Source organism: Hermetia illucens, chromosome 1 (assembly GCF_905115235.1).
Source record: "Hermetia illucens chromosome 1, iHerIll2.2.curated.20191125, whole genome shotgun sequence".
NCBI classification, from domain to species: Eukaryota; Metazoa; Arthropoda; class Insecta; order Diptera; family Stratiomyidae; genus Hermetia; species Hermetia illucens.
Window position 1 is genome coordinate 35692389 of NC_051849.1, and position 18299 is coordinate 35710687.

An 18299-nucleotide genomic window follows, 5' to 3' on the forward strand; every position below is an offset into this window, starting at 1 on the left:
GCAACAGATGATGGACCGATGTCCAAGACTGACATGACTAACGGTCGATTGATAGGGGAAAGTTTTGGGAACCAGCATGCTATTTTGGAACGGGAAATCTGGTCATAACCGTAGTATGAAGGTTGAAAATTCAGAGGGTGAAATTGATTGTTCGGTGTGATGCATGGGATTTGTGATGGTCTATCCACCATCCTGACTGGCAGGAGACGTCCAAGAAGGGAGAGCTATCCCAGAAACTTAAAAACATGGCTAAATTGACAGTGAAGGTCCGTCGACACGTGCTTGCTTGCCGCCGTGTGAGCCAGGCTCAGGAATGTCGGAAGTCCTTTGAGCACTCCGATACCTCACATGTCATTATGCAATCATTCGAGTCTTTTACCAGTGCGTAGAGAGGAGGAGGAGGAAACGAAGTCCTCAAATTAACAGAATTTAGTTCGATTTTATTTCCATTTATAATTCCGGGTTTTCTTTCAACAATATTGCAAATATTTCAAAAGAGTACGTCACAGCACTAGCTGAAGTAAATGAAGATACGGAACCGCACTTTAAAACTCGCAGTGACAAAATCCCGGCCATCGTCAGGAAGCGTGTTCGACTTGAGGTCATCGCGGAAACTGCTGACCAAGAGTCTGTTGGCTCAACATCACCACGCCGCACTGCAGGCAACAGTTTCAGTACTTGCCGGAGCATTCTTCTTCACCGTCCAGCTGAAGCCTTCGCTGAGCTTTGGGATGGATTCAAGAGAGCGAGTATAGAATTTTTGGAAATTAATCCTTTGTATGAACCAGGCATTCTCAGGCTCTATGCATCTCTGGCAACTCCGAATATTCTATCTCAAATCAGTGATGAGATTGCATTTCGACTATGTGCTGATATGTTGCTGCTGCAATATTGTGTATTGTGATGCAGTTGCAGGTATGAGATTGCACATTGCTAGGCTGATTCAAATCAGCATTGGCATTGCCAGCAGACGGGTTAGAAATAAAGGGCAAACGGTTTACAGGTACTAGCCATCCCCAGTCAAATACCCGCAGTTGAAATCCTGGACACACTAAGCAGAAACTTTCTGTCGTATGCCGTTGCTTACGACGAAATGTCGATAGTCACTCCAGACGCGTTTAGATTGCAAATTACGCGAGGAACCACGGAGTTTTTCAGATCATTCAGTGAATTTCCGGTAACAGAAGCGCAAGAATTTTGAGGTGGGTTTAACCCAGCATTTTGACCATGCCGATGGTACCCGCCATGCCACTACGACCGGCATGAATTTTGCGAGGAAATAGAAGAGGAGGTTTGACGTGCCATAAACAACTCGAAGAACTGCAGAGGTCCTGGTCTGGATCGGGTTCAGAATTTCTCGTATAAACAATTTACCAGCATACTCAATTGGTTGGTGCATAAATCAGGCGATTAGTCCTCAATGCGAGAATTACCTACTTTGTTCCTAAAAAGGATACGGTGCAGGACCGCGCAGACACAAGACCGATTATTTGCTTACCAACCCACTACAAATTCGTAGCGTCCATTGCTAGTGAAAGGGTGAATGAGCACCTCGAGACCAATAACATGTCCGAGGAGCAGAAGGGCTTCCAAGTTGGGTCAAGGAGTTGCAAAGAACAACTCATTACCGGCTCGGTAGTTGTAGAACAGGGAACTAGGGCCAAGGAAGTCTCTTTAGTTGCTATATCGATTATGCCAAGGTTTTTGGAAGCGTCCCACATACCTAGCTAATCGATGTCCCACGTCTGTATCGGATTGATCCGAAACTAATAAAGTTTTTGACGACAGTTATGATGAACCTGCCTCTGGACATCAGAGGTAGGGGCGTGGTTGACTTGGCGGCACAACATCACCGCCAAGGCGACTCGCTGCACGCTTATTTTTACAGTAAAGAGCAGGCCAGTCACTTGCATGCAGCAGTTTGTAAAGCAGACTATGGACTGACTCCACTTAACTTGAAGGATAGTTCTTTGGATTCTTTGAGTGGAGTGAAGCCAGACCGAGAGCGGATCGATGATTGGAAGTCGCAGCCGATGCACGGTAAACATGTTAATTGCTTTTGCATGTCACTTGTCGATTTGCAACAAATGGCTGTGTTCCGGGGAGCTCTTTGCTGAGGTGGAGGGGTTTCTATGTGCCATTCAGGATGACGTGGTCGCCACCCGGGCTTATACGATGCTCATAATGAAAGAACGGGTGAAGAATGACCAGTGCAGGGTGTGTGGTTCGGCGTTAGAGACATTGGACCAATTCATTTCTAGCTGTACTGTAATGGTACCAGTTTAATACTCAAACAGGCAAAATGCTGTATGAAGGGTAATTCACTAAAATCTTGCATACAAGCATGGGTTGATAACGGGAACATGTCCGGTTTACCGATATGAGCCGTAGGCATTACTTGATAATTCTGCTTAATGCATACGTAGAGCCGTTGTCTTTAAATAAAAACTGGGACTTTTATTTATTTTTCTATTCATTTATATAAATTCAATTCACCCAGTTGAAACTGTGCGGGTTCAGTAGAGCAACCCGTCCACCCGTTCACCTTGTGAGCACGTCTCAAGGTTCCTGGGGTGTGTCGGGAAGGCGGATTGGGCCGCGTCCCTGAGCAGACGTAGCATGCCGGAGTCCTTTAACCATGCTTTTATGTCCAGCACAGGGTTCGGGGGGACGCGCAGATTTCCCCGTTCACCATCTCCGTGGGGCTGGCCGTGAACTCCTCTCAGTAGCTTCTGCGGAGGCCAAGGTGGACGAAAAGCAAGCACCGCAACCGCGACGGATCATCGGGAGCCATTGAGGCGGCCCTCAGCGTCCGATGCCAGCATCCCATTGCACGGTGGATGGTACGCAGTGGTCCTGATCCGTTTGAAGCCAAGGAGTTTGCCTAACTCCGAGAAAAGGGTAGGCTCAAACTGCATTCCCTGGTCCGTAATAATTACTGCTGGTACACCACAGCGTAGAATCCACTCTCGACAGAGGGTCTCGGCACCGCGTAAACCTATCGATAATAGTGAGGCAATACTTGATGATGACAATGATATCGAGATGGATGGTCTGGAAGCGCTTGGCCTAGGGAATACGCGGCTTCCTTTCTTACATGTTGTTGACTTTGCACTTTTGGCACGCGATGCACTGTCTGGCCCAAGAGTTTACATCCTTGTTTATGGACGGCCAGCAGCATTTTCCATTGACTGGCCAGTTCGTCGTCCTGATGCGTGGATGCCCAAGATCGTGTGTGGCGTAAAATACTTCCGTGCGAAAATCGGCCGGAATGAACGGCCTAGGTCCCTTATCTGAGGTCTCGCAGAGTAAAGAGGAGCTTGAGCTAATAAGAAAAGAAACTCCTTGAACTTGTATTTGGAGTTTGCCTTTAGACGTCCTCTTTCTGCGCCTTGGCGATTGCCTGTTAATCGACCGTGGCGGGGAATCTGACCTCAGAGATTTGAGACAAAGCGTCTGCAAAGACGTTGTCTTTTCCAGTAGCTCCCGATCGTAGGCACTGTAGTTACATTGAGCTGTGTTGAGTTACTTCGAAAACGAGCTTAACGGTTGTCAGGTGTGATTGAGGCATCGACGAACATAGCTAAGGATTCATCTGGTCGAAGAAATACCAGCAGTGTTCCATCAACAAGCTGTTGTTTGATCATTTCAAACGCATAGACGGCCTCAGTAGACCACGTAACCTCTTCCGTTTTGGACCCAGAAAAGTAAGCGTTGCGGATCGTTGGTAATGAGCGGCCTTGGATAAGAAACGACGATAGAAGTTAAAGATGCCCAAGAACCTTCGTAGATCCTTCTCCCTGTTTGGCCTGAGAAAGTTCTTCATCGCTTCAACCTTGTTTAGGTTAGGGTGGGTTCCGTTAGGGGTTATCATTTAGCCAAGAAATTTCACCTGCTTCTGTAGGAAGCTGCAATTTCCAACGTTTAGAACAAGTCCGGCCTCAAGGAGACGTTGAAAAATGCACTCGAGAAGGTCCAAATGCTCATATTCGGGCGAAGAATACAAATACGAATATATACGAAATAAAAGTTTAAGTTTCGCAATAAAGAGTGGATGAACCTCTGGAAAGTCTGCGCAGCGTTGCACAAACCAAATGTCTCTTGGCGAACTCGAAGAATCCGAAACGTGTGCAGATAGTCGTTTTCTGAATGTCTTCGGGAACGACAGGAATTTGATGATACGCCTTGGCTAGATCCAAGGTCGTGAAAATGCGGCAGTTCGTAGGTGAATACGCGCAATGGATGAGTGGAATGTGGCATCGGTCGGGAATTATCTGAGCATTCAGACGCCTATTATTTCCGCATGGCCTCCATTCGTTGTTTGGTTTAGGGACCAAATCAAGTGGAGAGGACCAACAGTTTTGGGAGGTCTGCAAATACTTTGTTTCATTAAATCGTTGAATTCTTTCTTCGCAACAGCAAGCTTCTTGGACAAAAGTGGACTCATTTTTGAGAAGATCGGGGAGCCGGTAGTGTTGATGTGGTGCTGCACATCATGCTTAACCGACTTGGAGAGCTACTTTCCGTAGTTATGTTGCGGTATTTTCGGAGGAGTGCATGAATGCGATGGGCGGCAACGCCCTCGAAAATAATCGAAGGAATGTCGTTTGCGCAGGTGAAAATTTTCCCTGACGTCTGTAAAGAGGTTGCGGGGTATATTAAGGCCTTGTTTTGCAGGTCTGCCAACAGCTCATAGTGACACAGGAAGTCTGCGCTTAAGATGGGGGTGATAATATCCGCCAGAACTAATCGCCACGAAAACGTTCGGCGCCGGCCAAGACTCACCTTCACATGCCTATAGCCATAGCTGCTGATAGAAGAGGAGCCAGTCATAGGTTTTGCGGTGGTAATGGATGCACTTTTGAGAAAAATGGGGAGCCAGAAGTGTTGATGTGGTGATGAACATCATGCTTAACGGGCTCAGAGCGACTACGCTCGCTAGTGCTGGTGCGATATTTTTGAAGAAGTGCACGAATACGTGCGTCGGCAACGTCTTCAAAAACGATGGAAAAAATGCTTGGTGAGCAAAATGAGATTTTTCCTGAAGACCTAAGGGAAATTGGTGGGTCAATGAGGGACCTGTTATGAATATCCACTAGCAAACCATAGCGGCACAGGAAATCTGCGTCTACGATGGGTATACTGATGTCCGCGACTATGAAGCGTTGTTAGTTGACAAGACGGGTTGTTCCGCGTATATTTTGATGTTGCTATCTACATAAAAGCAACATTGAACGGAAATAAGTGGAAAACAAAATGAACTATGAGCCACTGGCTCGCGAAACGAAAGAAATTTAGTGTTTTGAGAAAATGGTTGTAGTTCCCATATTGTCAACTACAGCTATTATGCCTAAATCCCTCACGGCTCCCGTTGATGTCCTGGGAATCTCACACAGTCTGGTTCAAACCATGTAGAAATGCACCATTCTGCATACGTGTTCGACGTTGTGGGGAGTTATCCCCGGATTCTACCACGAACCTACCGCCGACAAGCACCACTATCTTTTAAATAGGTACCGTCCGACCCTAAATGCTTGGTACTTAGTACGTGGTATTATGTATACATAAAAAAATAAATTTTATTTTCCGTCCTATTGAATTCGCACTAAAGACTTCTCAACAAAAGGGCTAATATTTTTTTTATGTTATTTTTATTTTATTGTTTCCGGCATTCTGAAATTCTAGTTCAAACCCCAAATTGCATGCCTACCCTGTGAACGTTTTTTTCTTCCCCTTCTTAAATTTCGTTCAAAGTACCGCACTCAATCATAATGGTTATAATGGGAATATATTAAAAGATTATTAACCTATCAGTAACGTCCCGGCGCAATTGATTGCAAATTCAACCCCGAAAGTAGTTGTTTCCTGTCCACTCCTTTGTATAATATATGACATTCTATTCGTTGTTATTCCATTTCATTATCATCACGCGGTGGAGACAAGCACAAAGCCAAGCACAACACTTCCATGACAATTGGGACGAATCGGGGTGGTCATCAGGCAACTTGGAATAAAATAACAAAACCAGTTCTTTCCCTGCCTTGTAGGTTGAAATTAGATTTGCCCCTGCAATTGTCAGAGTGGGACCGCTAGTACAAAATGCATTCAATTGCACGCTAACGCAGGCATGTATCTAGCATTGAGATGCTAAAGATCGCTTTTATTTCAGAAAGTATATAATTATATAATGATCACATAGGGTTTAGGGTTAATTTCAAAACTAGTGTTGTCAAGATAGGGTGCAAAAGGAAACACCAAAGCAATTTCTAACACTTTTTTTAAAGATTGGGGAAAGTTTAAGAGGGTTCGAGGTTCTTCTTCAAAATTAGCTTAGCTATGCGTATCAAGTTATTAATACTCGAAATTAATGTAATTTAATTAGTTCTGAAAAAATGTGCTTTATACAATTAGTGATATGAATCAACGGTGACAGTATAAGTGCCATTCGTACAGCTGTCTACAAATATATGTAAGAATTTCGATGACTCTCTCGGCTGTATATACGTAAAAGGGGTTTTATTAGTTTCTGGGTAGTACGTGATGATTGCCAGTCTGAGTATTGTAGTGCCGGCATTTACGTAACAGTTTATATCAAAAGTGTTTAAAACTACTTGATTGCGTCATATAATTGATAATTACAAGTATGTGCGCAGGTTTTCGAAATAATCTTTAATGTTTGTATTTTAGATCAGATCTAGAGTATTCTTTAGAATTTGAAGTCAACTATCTTTCTGTTTTATGCTAACTAAACTGAAATTTCAATTAGTTTTGCATAAGTGATCCATGCTGCATACATCATCCCATCTGTTCCATGCCCCATTTATCTCGCACTCATTACTTTATCTAAAAATGATGGAGCCAGCATTCAAACGCAGCCGATCATATGGACCTAGAGTACCAAGTTGTGTAAGGCGTCACTCCGTTCGGACTCTATTTAGATATGATTCAAATGAATCTCCAAACGATTTATTCTTACCATTACTAATTAGCGAAATTGACTGAAGCGTTGAACTTTACTACCATGTGGTCTCCGATTGTATTAATGGCTGATAAGGAGTTCAGTAGTTAGTTGATGTGCTTGAAACACTTCAATCATGTTTTCATGGTTTCTTTTTTGCGCTACTATCAAGAAGACGCACCGAAATAGATTCATAAAAGAAAAATGCTTTTATCAGCTTATCTGCTAATGAATTAAATTATTTCTCGTGCCTCTTATTCAGTTCAATATTAGCACATTAAATCTGGAAATGAATTATCTAAAATATTCGATAAATTTGCATATTTTTGCAGGTTGCAATGGTAGTCCTAGCGAATTTAGGTGTTTTCTCTGGAGGTATGGCGCTAGGATACCCGGCGGTAACATTGAAAGAACTTACAGACACAACTCGGCCACTTTACTTGACTGCCAGTCAGGCCTCATGGTTCGGTAAGCCCCAAACCGCTCGCTTCACCTGCTTTCTTATCATCATAAACATATCTTCTCCATAAAATCGCCATTGATATAATCATGTAGACCATAAATTCAGCAATAACATTATTATTGATCCATATTCTCACCTTTACATCGGTTTTTGATTGTCATTTGTCTTTATTCCAGCTTCAATCAATGCGATATCGTGTCCATTAGGTGGCCTTCTGAGTGGTTACTTATTAGATAAAGTCGGTCGTAAAAGGACTTTCTTCACCATAAATTTCACAGCTTTTATCTCGTGGCTGCTACTGGCACTGACAACGGAAACAAGTCAGACGGCAATGTTTATTCAAATTATGATAGCGCGGTTTATAATAGGTAAGTGCAACAGTAGTTCCTAATTCATGGATTAGTAGAAGTAGCTTTTAAGTGCACATAGGCTATCTAGAAATGATTGAATCCACTCCAGATAAAAGCGTGTTACTAATTTATTCGAATTAGATTCAAATTCAACCAAAGGTTGCCGTCAGACTGCTTTGATAAATTGAGGAGATAATTGTATCCTCTTTTAGATAAATATTTCAAAAGATTTTTAACTTGATATGTGCACTTTAGGGAAAGGATATAAAGGATCAAAAAGTAGATTTCAGGTGCTCAACAGACATCCACTAGAAAGTGAACGAAGTTTTCTAGGACTTACTTTTGCTTTCGGTATTGTACTACATTCCCTTGTCGGTACTTAGCCTTCCAAAGTCTCTCACTTCGCTCTCTAATCCTGAAAATCGAGTACTGTATCCTCTAATCGAATCCAGGGGTTTTCAGGCGTTAGTCTGTCATCATCTATATTTGGGTAGGCATCTGGGAACTCTCCTGGCATCCTTCTGCTCTACATAAGCTGTTTACTGGAGCTTCGAAATTTTAAGCCATCTTATTTAACTAGGCTGATAGACGTCATTGAGTCATCAATGGAATCCATATATATATATGTAGAATAACTTTCGAAATTTAGATTTACGGTCTAAATTTTCCTGTATTGAAGCTAATGTATGATACAGTGACCAATAGTAGAGTGTGAAGGAAGGTCGAAGGTAAGACTCAATCGGAAGTTCTGGTGGTATCGTAAAAGCCACTAGTACCATCTGGGCCTAGAAATAAAAACATAGAAGGGAGGAAAAATGGAAGAAAAGATAAAGATGTGTAGACTTAATGAAATTGGTGAGGCTGAATGACCATTCTGAGTGGGCGGAGACGACCAAGAAGGGAGAGATATCCTAAAGACCTACAAGGATGGCGAAATTGACTATGAAGGTTCGTGCGCTGATATTGAAGCTCCATTGATGTGCTCCGTCGACACGTTTTTGCACGCCTCTGTGCTAGCCAGACTCGCGAATGTGGGATGGTCTTTTGAGCAATTCGATCCCTCGCATGTCATTATACCAAAATTCACGTGTCTTTTCGGATGTATGGGTCCAAATTTCACAAACAAGCGTATTCACGCGAGACCGCCGAAACAACATCACGTGATTACTTCACGTGGAAAGTGAGAATAAATCGAAAGGGAGAATCGACGATAGATTACATCTTCGAACAATGTGCCTCTTTCCACAGATTTATGGTAAGGCAAGGCTTACAGGGTCCCAACCTGCTTAGCATCATTAGGGCATGCTAGTGGAGGATGTTCCTTTTTAAATGAGAGTTTTACGAGGCCAAGGAGGAGTAGAGGAGAACCAAGTCGTCAAATCAATGCTTTAGTTTCTTTTCACTTCATTATATTTCAACTCATTCACGGAAACCAAATACAAGAACAATAATAATTTCCAAAAAAAAATATGTGAACATAAAATAATAATAAAAGAAATAGGATAGAACATAAAAGTAAACTTAGACCAATAAAAATAAAAATAAGAAACTGAAAATAAGAAAGTGGAAATAAGAAAACAAAAAAAAATTAGGAACTATGCCATCTCCAGTGAGACACCCGTAATTGAAATTCTGGACACACTAATGCACAAACTATCTGTCGTATGTGGTCAATTGCGACGGTATAGCGAAAGTCACTCCAGATGTGCCCAGGATGCAACATACGCGAGGAACCAGCAGAGTTTTTTCAGATCACTCAACGACTCCCAACAAAACGGTCAAACTGTGCAGTTTTCGGTAACTGAAGCGGAAGTCCTAGCCAGCATGAGTGGATTACGGCCGAAGGCACCCGGCATGCCACTTTGCCGGGCATGAACTTTGCGGATATTACCGAAGATAAGGTTCGGCGAGGCATAAACTGCTCGAAGAATTAGAGGGGCCTAGATCTGAATCGGGTGCAATACTGATGATACAAAAAATTTACCAGCATACATGGTTGGCTGGCATACAGCACAAATCAGGTCATGAGTCGGCCGGTGGAATTTCCGCCTTTGCTCATTGCGGGGATTACCTTCCCGAAGTGGAAGTTCGACGAGGCATAAACAGTTCGGAGAACTGGAGGGGCCCTGGTTTTGGTCCTGGTCCCTGGAATTTCCACCCTTCCTAACTGCGGGAATTACCTACCTTGACCCTAAAAAGAACGCGGTGCAGGACCCCGCAAACAAAAGACCGATTACTTGCTTACCAACCCTCTATAAATTCGTAATGTCCATTATTAGTGTGAGGACCAATAACATTCTGTCCGAGGGGAAGAAGGGCTGCCGAGTCCGGTCAAGGGGTTGCAAAAAGCAACTCATTATCGCATCGGTAGTTATGGGGCAAGCAACTGGAGGTCAAAGAAACCTATTTAGTTGCTATAGCGATTATGCCAAGGCTTTCGGTACCACAAGACGAGGTTCATTGTTTTCTTTTTTGGGGCAAAATGCAGAACCATAGAGGACATACAGGGCGGATGGCAATGCGGTAAATTTTAGATTTAAAATGTTCGTCGATATGTCGATCACAAAAAACAGCAGTTAGATTGGCTGATATAAGTCTCACACGCGGAAAATAGCCGCGTTGAATTATTTTATTTTGATTGCATTAAAAACGCAACCAAGTGTTATTCGAGAAGGAGCAAGTCCTTTTAGCACTGTATCATTCTCTACTGACTATATGAACACCTCTCAAATCACATTAGGATTGCGGGTGCCTCAACACCAACGTCAATTTGACGTTATTTTGTTCCAATGTTCTTGTTATAGTGGTACATATAAACTAACGAAAATTCTAAGCATTGATCAACTCTTGTCTGCGAGGGGTCATCGCAATACTCTAGGTTGAACCGACCTTCTTCCAAGAAGTACTTCAGCGTATGAGCCTTTGTGGAGTAGAAGTCAAAGGCCACAATAAATGGATCAAGGTAATTATCATAGAAAACGAAAAACAATCACGTCGTTTCCTTAATTATTATGGTTTCATTTATGCACAGATACCAATATTTTGGGAATAATTTATTCCCTTTGTCAATCCAAATTCTCCTTGACTTGGTACAGTTGTGAGACTTCGCCATCTGAAGTCAGCAGCTGTCAAGTAGTGCAAATAGATCCCAATACTTGGAGTCGTTTGTGGGTATTGACTGCGCCCACTGAGAGACTATCAAGAGCGGAGCCCCATCTGGCCTGTCCGTTAGCCTGCCCATTCCTCTCTACGTACCCATGGCTCCGAATTTAGAAGAGGGTGACTCTACCCCACCAGCTTGGGTGACGTCGTAATTGACCACAAGTTTTAATGGCTGCCTGGTTGTCGGTTAGAATGACTATGTTACGCTTGGGACTTAGATGATATTCCAGCCATCCAATTAGATAGGAAGAAAAGATGGCGCCGAAAGTAGTTAATGGGAAGTAGACAATAAATGGGCATGGTTTAAACTGCAAAATTTGCATTGGTTTTTTTGTAAGTCTTGAGAGAGCGAATGTTTATATCCAGAAAAAGGAAGAACACTTCGTCAGGGTCCTTAACCGTATTTCATCCTCCTCTTGTGGGTGAGATGGCTGGTCACCGCAACATGAGGATACGGACTGTTCCTCCAAGCAAAAGAGAAATAATTTCGACTTGACGGTCTCCCTACAGAGTATTTTATTGCTTCCATTCGTACGGAAATCCTGGAAATCCGAGATCTTTCCCAGAGAGTGGAAGAAGGGGATGATCGTTAAAATTTCGAAACAAGGCACCCGTTTTGAGTGTGACAATTAGGGGAGTATCTGCGTCTCCCTGCCGTCGCAAAGATAATAGCTAAAATAATCCTGCAACGCAGCAAAAACATCTCAAAAGTTTCATCGACTTAGAGCACTCCAAATCCTCCCGCATTGACCATTCTCAACACCCTACGGATCATTTTAGAACAGTGTGAGGAATTTAGATCCTTGCTGCACTTGTTCTTTACCGATTTCGAGAAAACTTTCGATAGGGTGAACAGGGAGTGTATCTAGAGTGCTTTACGTAGTAGGGGCATTCCGGAGAAACTAATACCTATTATTAGAACGCCAGGGTTGCATTCTGCCGCTGATATTATTTCTTCTTGTTATTGGTGTCGTTCTTCAAGCTGCCTGTCCCGAAGATGTGAAGAAATTCAATGGGCGATGACATCCTCCCTCAAATACCTCGACTATGCTGATGCCATCTGTTTGCTCTCTCACCGGCTGTGAGTAGAGTCGGACTGAAGATAAACGCAAACAAAACCAAAGTTCTTAGTCTGACGGATCATCGTACTCTCCTTATCTGGTTTAATGGGCAGAGCATTGAAAGCGTCAATCAATTTGTATATTTAGGAAGCGTGGTTAGGAAGATTTATAAAAGCACTGCTTTCGAACATAGGAAAATTAATCTTAAGTGCATGTACGTCTTTAATGTTGCTTATTCAATTTCCTATTCTAGGTATCACAACTGGATTATCCAGCTCACCCGTTGGTGTGTATTCTGCAGAAATATGCCACCCTAGACTTAGGGGCCGGTTAACATTGGGAACATCCGTATCAACAGCAGCTGGTATTCTGGCGATCTATACTTTAGGCTACGTCATTAGGGTAAGAATCAAAAACTATTGCCACTCATGAAGGATAATCTAAAACTCTGTTCTTTCAACAGGATAATTTTAGGATGATAAGTGCCATTGCTTGTGGATACTCAGTGATTGCCACAATCCTGACAATTCCGGTCCCAGAATCCCCAAGCTGGTTGATGATGAAGGGTCGTTCGGAAGAGTCCAAACATGCGCTGAGATTTTTCAGAGCACTCAAAGAAGATGGTAAGTATTCGTTAGTTTTTCCGGAATGAAATTTTAACCGATTTTCTTCCAAACAGAAATCGAGAAAAATGAGGAATTCAACAAAGAATTCAGCATCCTAACGAAATCAGCAACCCCCAGTGGCAATAAAAAGGACCAGAAAGTATCCAAAATCATCCAGCGACCGGAAATCTACAAACCCCTCTTAATAATGATTGGATTATTCGGATTTCAACAGTTCTCAGGAATTTTCGTTGTCATTGTTTACGCGGTGCAATTCTCAATTGAAGCTGGAGTTACTGTGGATCCAATAATTTGTGCCATGCTCGTCGGGTTAACACGTATTACGACGACATTTTTAGTTGGATACATTTTGGATAAATGGGGTCGCCGTCCACCAGCAATGCTTTCTGGATTCGGAATGATGATCAGTATGTTCGTATTAGCGGCGACGAGTTGGTTCCCGGAATTCAAGGTCCCTTATCTGCCGGTGGCTTGCATTGTCTTCTTTATTTTCACAAGCACCCTAGGATTAATGACGTTGCCTTTTTCAATGATCTCCGAGGTCTACCCACAAGTCGGAAGAGGATTTGCAGCTGGACTGACAATTTGTTGTGGGTACCTTATGTCGTTTATTATTATCAAACTATATCCCACGATGGTTAGCGGAATGGGAAATGAAAATGTTTTTGCATTCTATGGAGTCGTTTCGGGACTTGCAGTATTTTATGTCTACTTCTTTTTGCCCGAGACAAAAGGCAAGACTTTACATGAAATTGAGGCGTATTTCAGGAATGAAAAGAAAGTTGAGGGTGACAAGAACCCGGTATGATGAAATTAGGGTCTAGCCAATAAATTAAGGTCAGAACTCACATTTTGAAAATTTGAAATCAATGAGTACTTTCCTGTAAAAGAAATAAATAATATAATTAAGTCTGTGATATGATTGTACTTGAGTCCACTTAAGAAATGTTTACTTAGAAAATGATAGCTTCAAGACAATAGAAAAAATTTGCAAAATAGAAACAAATACAATTTTTTAAAATATTAAAAAAAAATGTTTTTTTTATTAATTTTCTATATTTTGACTGTACTGCCTAGTTGTTATCGGAGGGTTGAAGATTCGCACTGCACTGAAAGAACTATTGCGTCCCATTAATGTTTATAGTGCACCTATTAACTGTAGTATGTCGATTAATCCTGAATTGATTTTTAGGATTTTTCCTATTTTTAGGTGTTTTACCTAAGAATCTTTACAGCCTTCTACCGTCCAGAGTAAATTTCGGGCCCATTTTCGTAAATTAATTGCAAAGCATCCACTCAAGATAATAGTATAATAATTTTTTTATTTAATTTATATATGTTCTGAGTTTTAAGAAATATTTTTGAAAAATACCCATCGTTTTTCTTACGTCTTTAAAACATCCTCACCATAATCCTTGTAAATGTCATTTACGACTTTGTGGCACCTGAACGGTCATGTTATCTAACAGAAATAAGTAAATATAAATTTCTTATTAATAAGTGTCCCGTTGGCTATGTTTTTCCGTGCAGGATTTTTATTATTTTGGGATTTGTTAAAAAAATGCAACATTTTATAAAAAAAGAAGTATTTTGCACTTTTCTTACAACTTTAGGGGCTGCAAAAATGGAACAAATCAAAATTTTCAAAAACTGGCTCGGGAAGTCAAAGCAAGATGTTCGCTGAAAAACTGAAGAAAAAAACCGATTGAATTCGATAAATACTTTTGGTACAAGTGATGCTACAATTTTCAAAAAAGTCAACGTTCGGGAAAACGCGTTTAAAGATAATAATAACAATCGCTGGCGTAACAATCCGTATTGAATGAGGGTCTTGAAGTGTGTTAGCACCTCATTCAAGGCGGTATCGGTGCACTACAGTATACTGCAGGAAGCAATGTGGTCAGCATTGCGCACGTCTGAGATTATTACCCTGGTTTAACTCAGGCACTCATTCACAACTGATCCGACATGTAGTCACGATACACTAAGATTTGAACCGTGACCTTCCGCTACGACAGCCCAGCACTTGAGTCAATCTGACGGAGGAAGCAGCTTTACTACTTCTATTTGGCCTGACGAACTTCTTTGTCTCGTTCACAAGCGGGTCGGCTCGTCGTGATCGGTTTCGCCATTTGGCTCTATCAAATGCCTGATCTGGATGCAGTCGCGAAGCTTTTAAATCCCCATTGAGCGTATCAAGTCACCGTTGTTTCAGCAGGTCTTTTGGTCGCTTACTATTCACATCGATGTTCAGACCAATTTTGACAAGTCAATTCTCGTTGGCGCGAATTACGTGACCATACCATCGAAGACGCCTCTCTCGATCACAATTGGTGCAACCCCATATCGATCGCGAATATCCTCATTTCGGATGTGATCGAAACGTGTCACGCCAACAGTCCAACGCAACATCTTCGTCGCTATTAGCGCAAGACGCCGTTCATTGTCGGTAAATTTTAGATTTGAGATGTTGGTTGATACATCGATCGCAAAAAAACACCGGTTGACCACTTCATCCAGGTTGCGTTAATGCGTGAAGCAATTTCATAATGCAGTTCTCCATTGGCTGATAGCATTGATGTTTAAACCGCTCAGTCCAATCATGTTGTTTCTAACGACATTGGATGCATTTTCTTGATCGGCCTGTCGCGGGATCTGTCAACAAGAGAGATAGAGAGATAAGATGGTTTATACTCATTGCAGGCTCAGCATTCATACCAGTGGATGCGAGGCCTATCTAACAATTCTGCCGCAACTAGGGGGTACGGCACCCGAGTTGTACAGTGCAACTCCACGCTTGAGCTTCGAGGAGCTCTGCCCGCGATGTAGGCATAACCACAATCACCATGAAATTCCCACTAGGGCGCCAACCGCAAATAACCGGGCCGAGAACACATCCTCCAGGAATTCTCCTGAAGCATATGCTCTCAAAGGGCCATTCCGGTTCCCATGGTACCAGATAACCTCCGGTGAGGCTTCGTGGCAGAGCCACTTTAGATGAGTACCTTGCAGACTCGGGTCTGATCGCTTTCCTCGAGCACGTGAGGACGGGGGGTTTTACTGAGGATAGTACAAAGTACGTTGCCTCAAACCCTTCTCCTTCAATTGGTCTTGGGATCAGCGTACGATGTTAATATCATGGCGAGTTATTTGGCCAGGCGAACATAGGGCTTTAAGGGTGTCATCCCGTGTGAAGGCCGTTTTTTTGCCTTTTTTGAAAAATTATTTTGAATGACTGGATAAAGACAGAAACATGACTTTTTCACCATATCTTTGTTGATATCTCTAGTATCTATGATAAATTTTTCAGCTTGATATCGTAGCTAGTTTTCGGAATACGTGTCAATTTATGCACCCATCTCCAAAAAAAAGTGTTTTTCTGCTGCCACGCTGGAGGCCGCTGTGTTCATCTGAGGAAAAAAAAATAAAAGAACTTTTTGATCTGGACGATATTCCACGGTCCGCAAACTAGGATAATTAGAAAATATTAAAAGGTAAATTGAGGTGGGCTTTTAAACTTAATTTTTTTGGATTTTGGTGTTTTTTTACAGCTTTTTTTATTAATAAAAAAACGACTCGTCCGATTGCAATTATCCTAGTTTGCGGACCGTAGAAATATGTATTAAAGAAGTCGTGAAAATTTCAAAGAATTTGGTTGGATAGATTTCGAGCTATGGTGGCAGCCGATTTTCAAGATGCAGTTTCGAGAAAAACGCATTTGAAAATTTAAATGTGATTATCAACAGTAAAATTTTAACTCACCATTAATCTGCTATACCTGGTCCATAGAGAGCACCCTCCGTTTCTTTAGAAAAGTCTTGTAAGGCCGATTGTTGCTCTCTGGTTTCAATTTTGGCTCTTTTAGCGAGGTCAGTGTGTCGTCGTTCGGACCGCTAAATTCGCGCTTCATTACGACGGTCGGCATAAACCTGACATATGTGACCAACTTGACATTCCATTGTCACTAGGATTTTGAGAATGCCATTGAATCCTTCATTGAAAATAATTACAGCCAAAGAGGTGGCTATTCCTACGACCTTGGCCCCAGAATGAAGGTGTTTAGGAGCGAAAGTCCAGACCAATACATTTAACGACTCATTGTTATTCTGGGTCTCTGCTCCTAAACATCTGTTCAAGAGATCATCTCGTGACAAATCTTCGCAGATTGTTTTGATGGTTGTTTGAACTTCTTCTGCCAAAGGTGCCTTCTCGTGGTGGAAACTATCCAGTTCTCCTTTAATATCCGCTTTGCGTTATCTGCACCAACTGTCCTCGCCTGCTGGACAATTTTGATGCTCAGGATTTTCGTCTGTAGAATATGTATGGAAGAAAGTTGCCCAAATTTCTTGCTTCATTCCTTCTATCGAATTTGCGTGTCAACGAATAGCTAGCCCAGAAAATGTAGTGAGGTCGTTAATAACCTTATCAGCAAGTTTTCCAGCCCCTTTTCCACCAATGCCTTTGTGATTCTTTTCTTTGCATTGCTAAGACGCGTTCCCATTCTTTTCTCGCCATGTCCTACGCTTTCCTTTTTTACTGCTACGTATATTTTATTATGATATTTGCAGAAATACCGGAGAGAATTCCAGCAAAATCCAATATACAATATACAAAACTTGTCGCAATTGGAACATCCATGTTCATGCTTGCTAAAAGTTTCTTCACTGATATTGACGCGAAGTCCTTTTTTTCTCTAATAAGTATCGTTTCCCATGAAATACTGGTTTTTCAGTGCGAGCATGACGTTGAACGTTAAAGCGATCTCCCTTCGTACGATCCATTTAAAAAAATCACTGAACACACAAACAGCACAATACTTACAACAAAATATAACTGAGTATAGCTTGAAAGCCTTTCAGTGCTCACTCTAGACTGGATTATCCTTTCTATTCCAAACAGCAAATAAGTTTAGACAATTAATTGGTTTTCCATCTTTTTATATTTATATCTGTGTTCGAATTTATAAGGCTCAGGTAAAAACTAACAGGTAAAAAAAGATTCGATGCTCTTTCTCATCGAGTACTCTAGCCGCGGCTGCAAATTCCTTACCTGTTTAAGACTGTAATTCCTGAACGACTCGGAATATCGGAAAATCCCTCTATCCACATATTCTCCATTTTGTATAGATACAATTCAAGCAAAAAAAAATCGATTTCTCCAACCCGACACACGGGATGACCCCCTTAAAAATAAAGTATGGTATAAAACATGATTGTAGAAACTTACGATTTAATCGACAATGCCCGGACCGTAGAGTCCTTCTTCCTCATTAAAAAAAATTTGTCGGTTGACCGCATTTTTCTTTCTCTGTTGAATGCGGGTCCTTTTTGCAGCGGCACTGATCCTACGCCCGGAGCTGTCGATGGGTGTCTCGTCTTTCAAAGTAATCCCCAACACGCCCATTACTTGCAAAATGGACAAAAATCCTTCGTTCATGATCATTACTGCTAAGTGGATGCAATCTTTGGGTTCTACTTATATCTCACCTGAACTGCTCCATTCCTGGCAATGGAGTTATAGTATAGTTCCTTCAAGGGTTCTTCTTCCTCTCTTAATGTCAAGACTACTAACCCTTTCTCGATTCAGCAGAAGGTTTATGGTTCTCAAAGCGGCGTTTCTGGTTCTTTCCGAGCCAGCTTGTTCGCTGCTACATTAAATATGGCCCTGAATGTAGAGTAC

General features: G+C 41.9%; 1 protein-coding gene across 3 annotated transcripts in view; it reads left to right on the forward strand.

Annotated features, from left to right (window-relative positions):
• LOC119647993 (facilitated trehalose transporter Tret1) overlaps positions 1 to 13641 on the forward strand; it is a 108105-nt gene extending 94464 nt beyond the window's left edge. For 2 of the 3 annotated variants that reach the window (XM_038049399.1, XM_038049382.1), the window contains exons 3-7: positions 7291 to 7426; positions 7598 to 7789; positions 12248 to 12396; positions 12458 to 12617; positions 12674 to 13641. In XM_038049399.1, the coding sequence (XP_037905327.1) occupies positions 7291 to 7426; positions 7598 to 7789; positions 12248 to 12396; positions 12458 to 12617; positions 12674 to 13428 (1392 nt within the window). In that variant the 3' untranslated portion in view covers positions 13429 to 13641. The remainder of the gene's footprint in view (positions 1 to 7290; positions 7427 to 7597; positions 7790 to 12247; positions 12397 to 12457; positions 12618 to 12673) is intronic. The other variant, XM_038049389.1, reaches the window with a different exon arrangement.
• The last annotated feature ends 4658 nt before the right edge of the window (positions 13642 to 18299 follow it).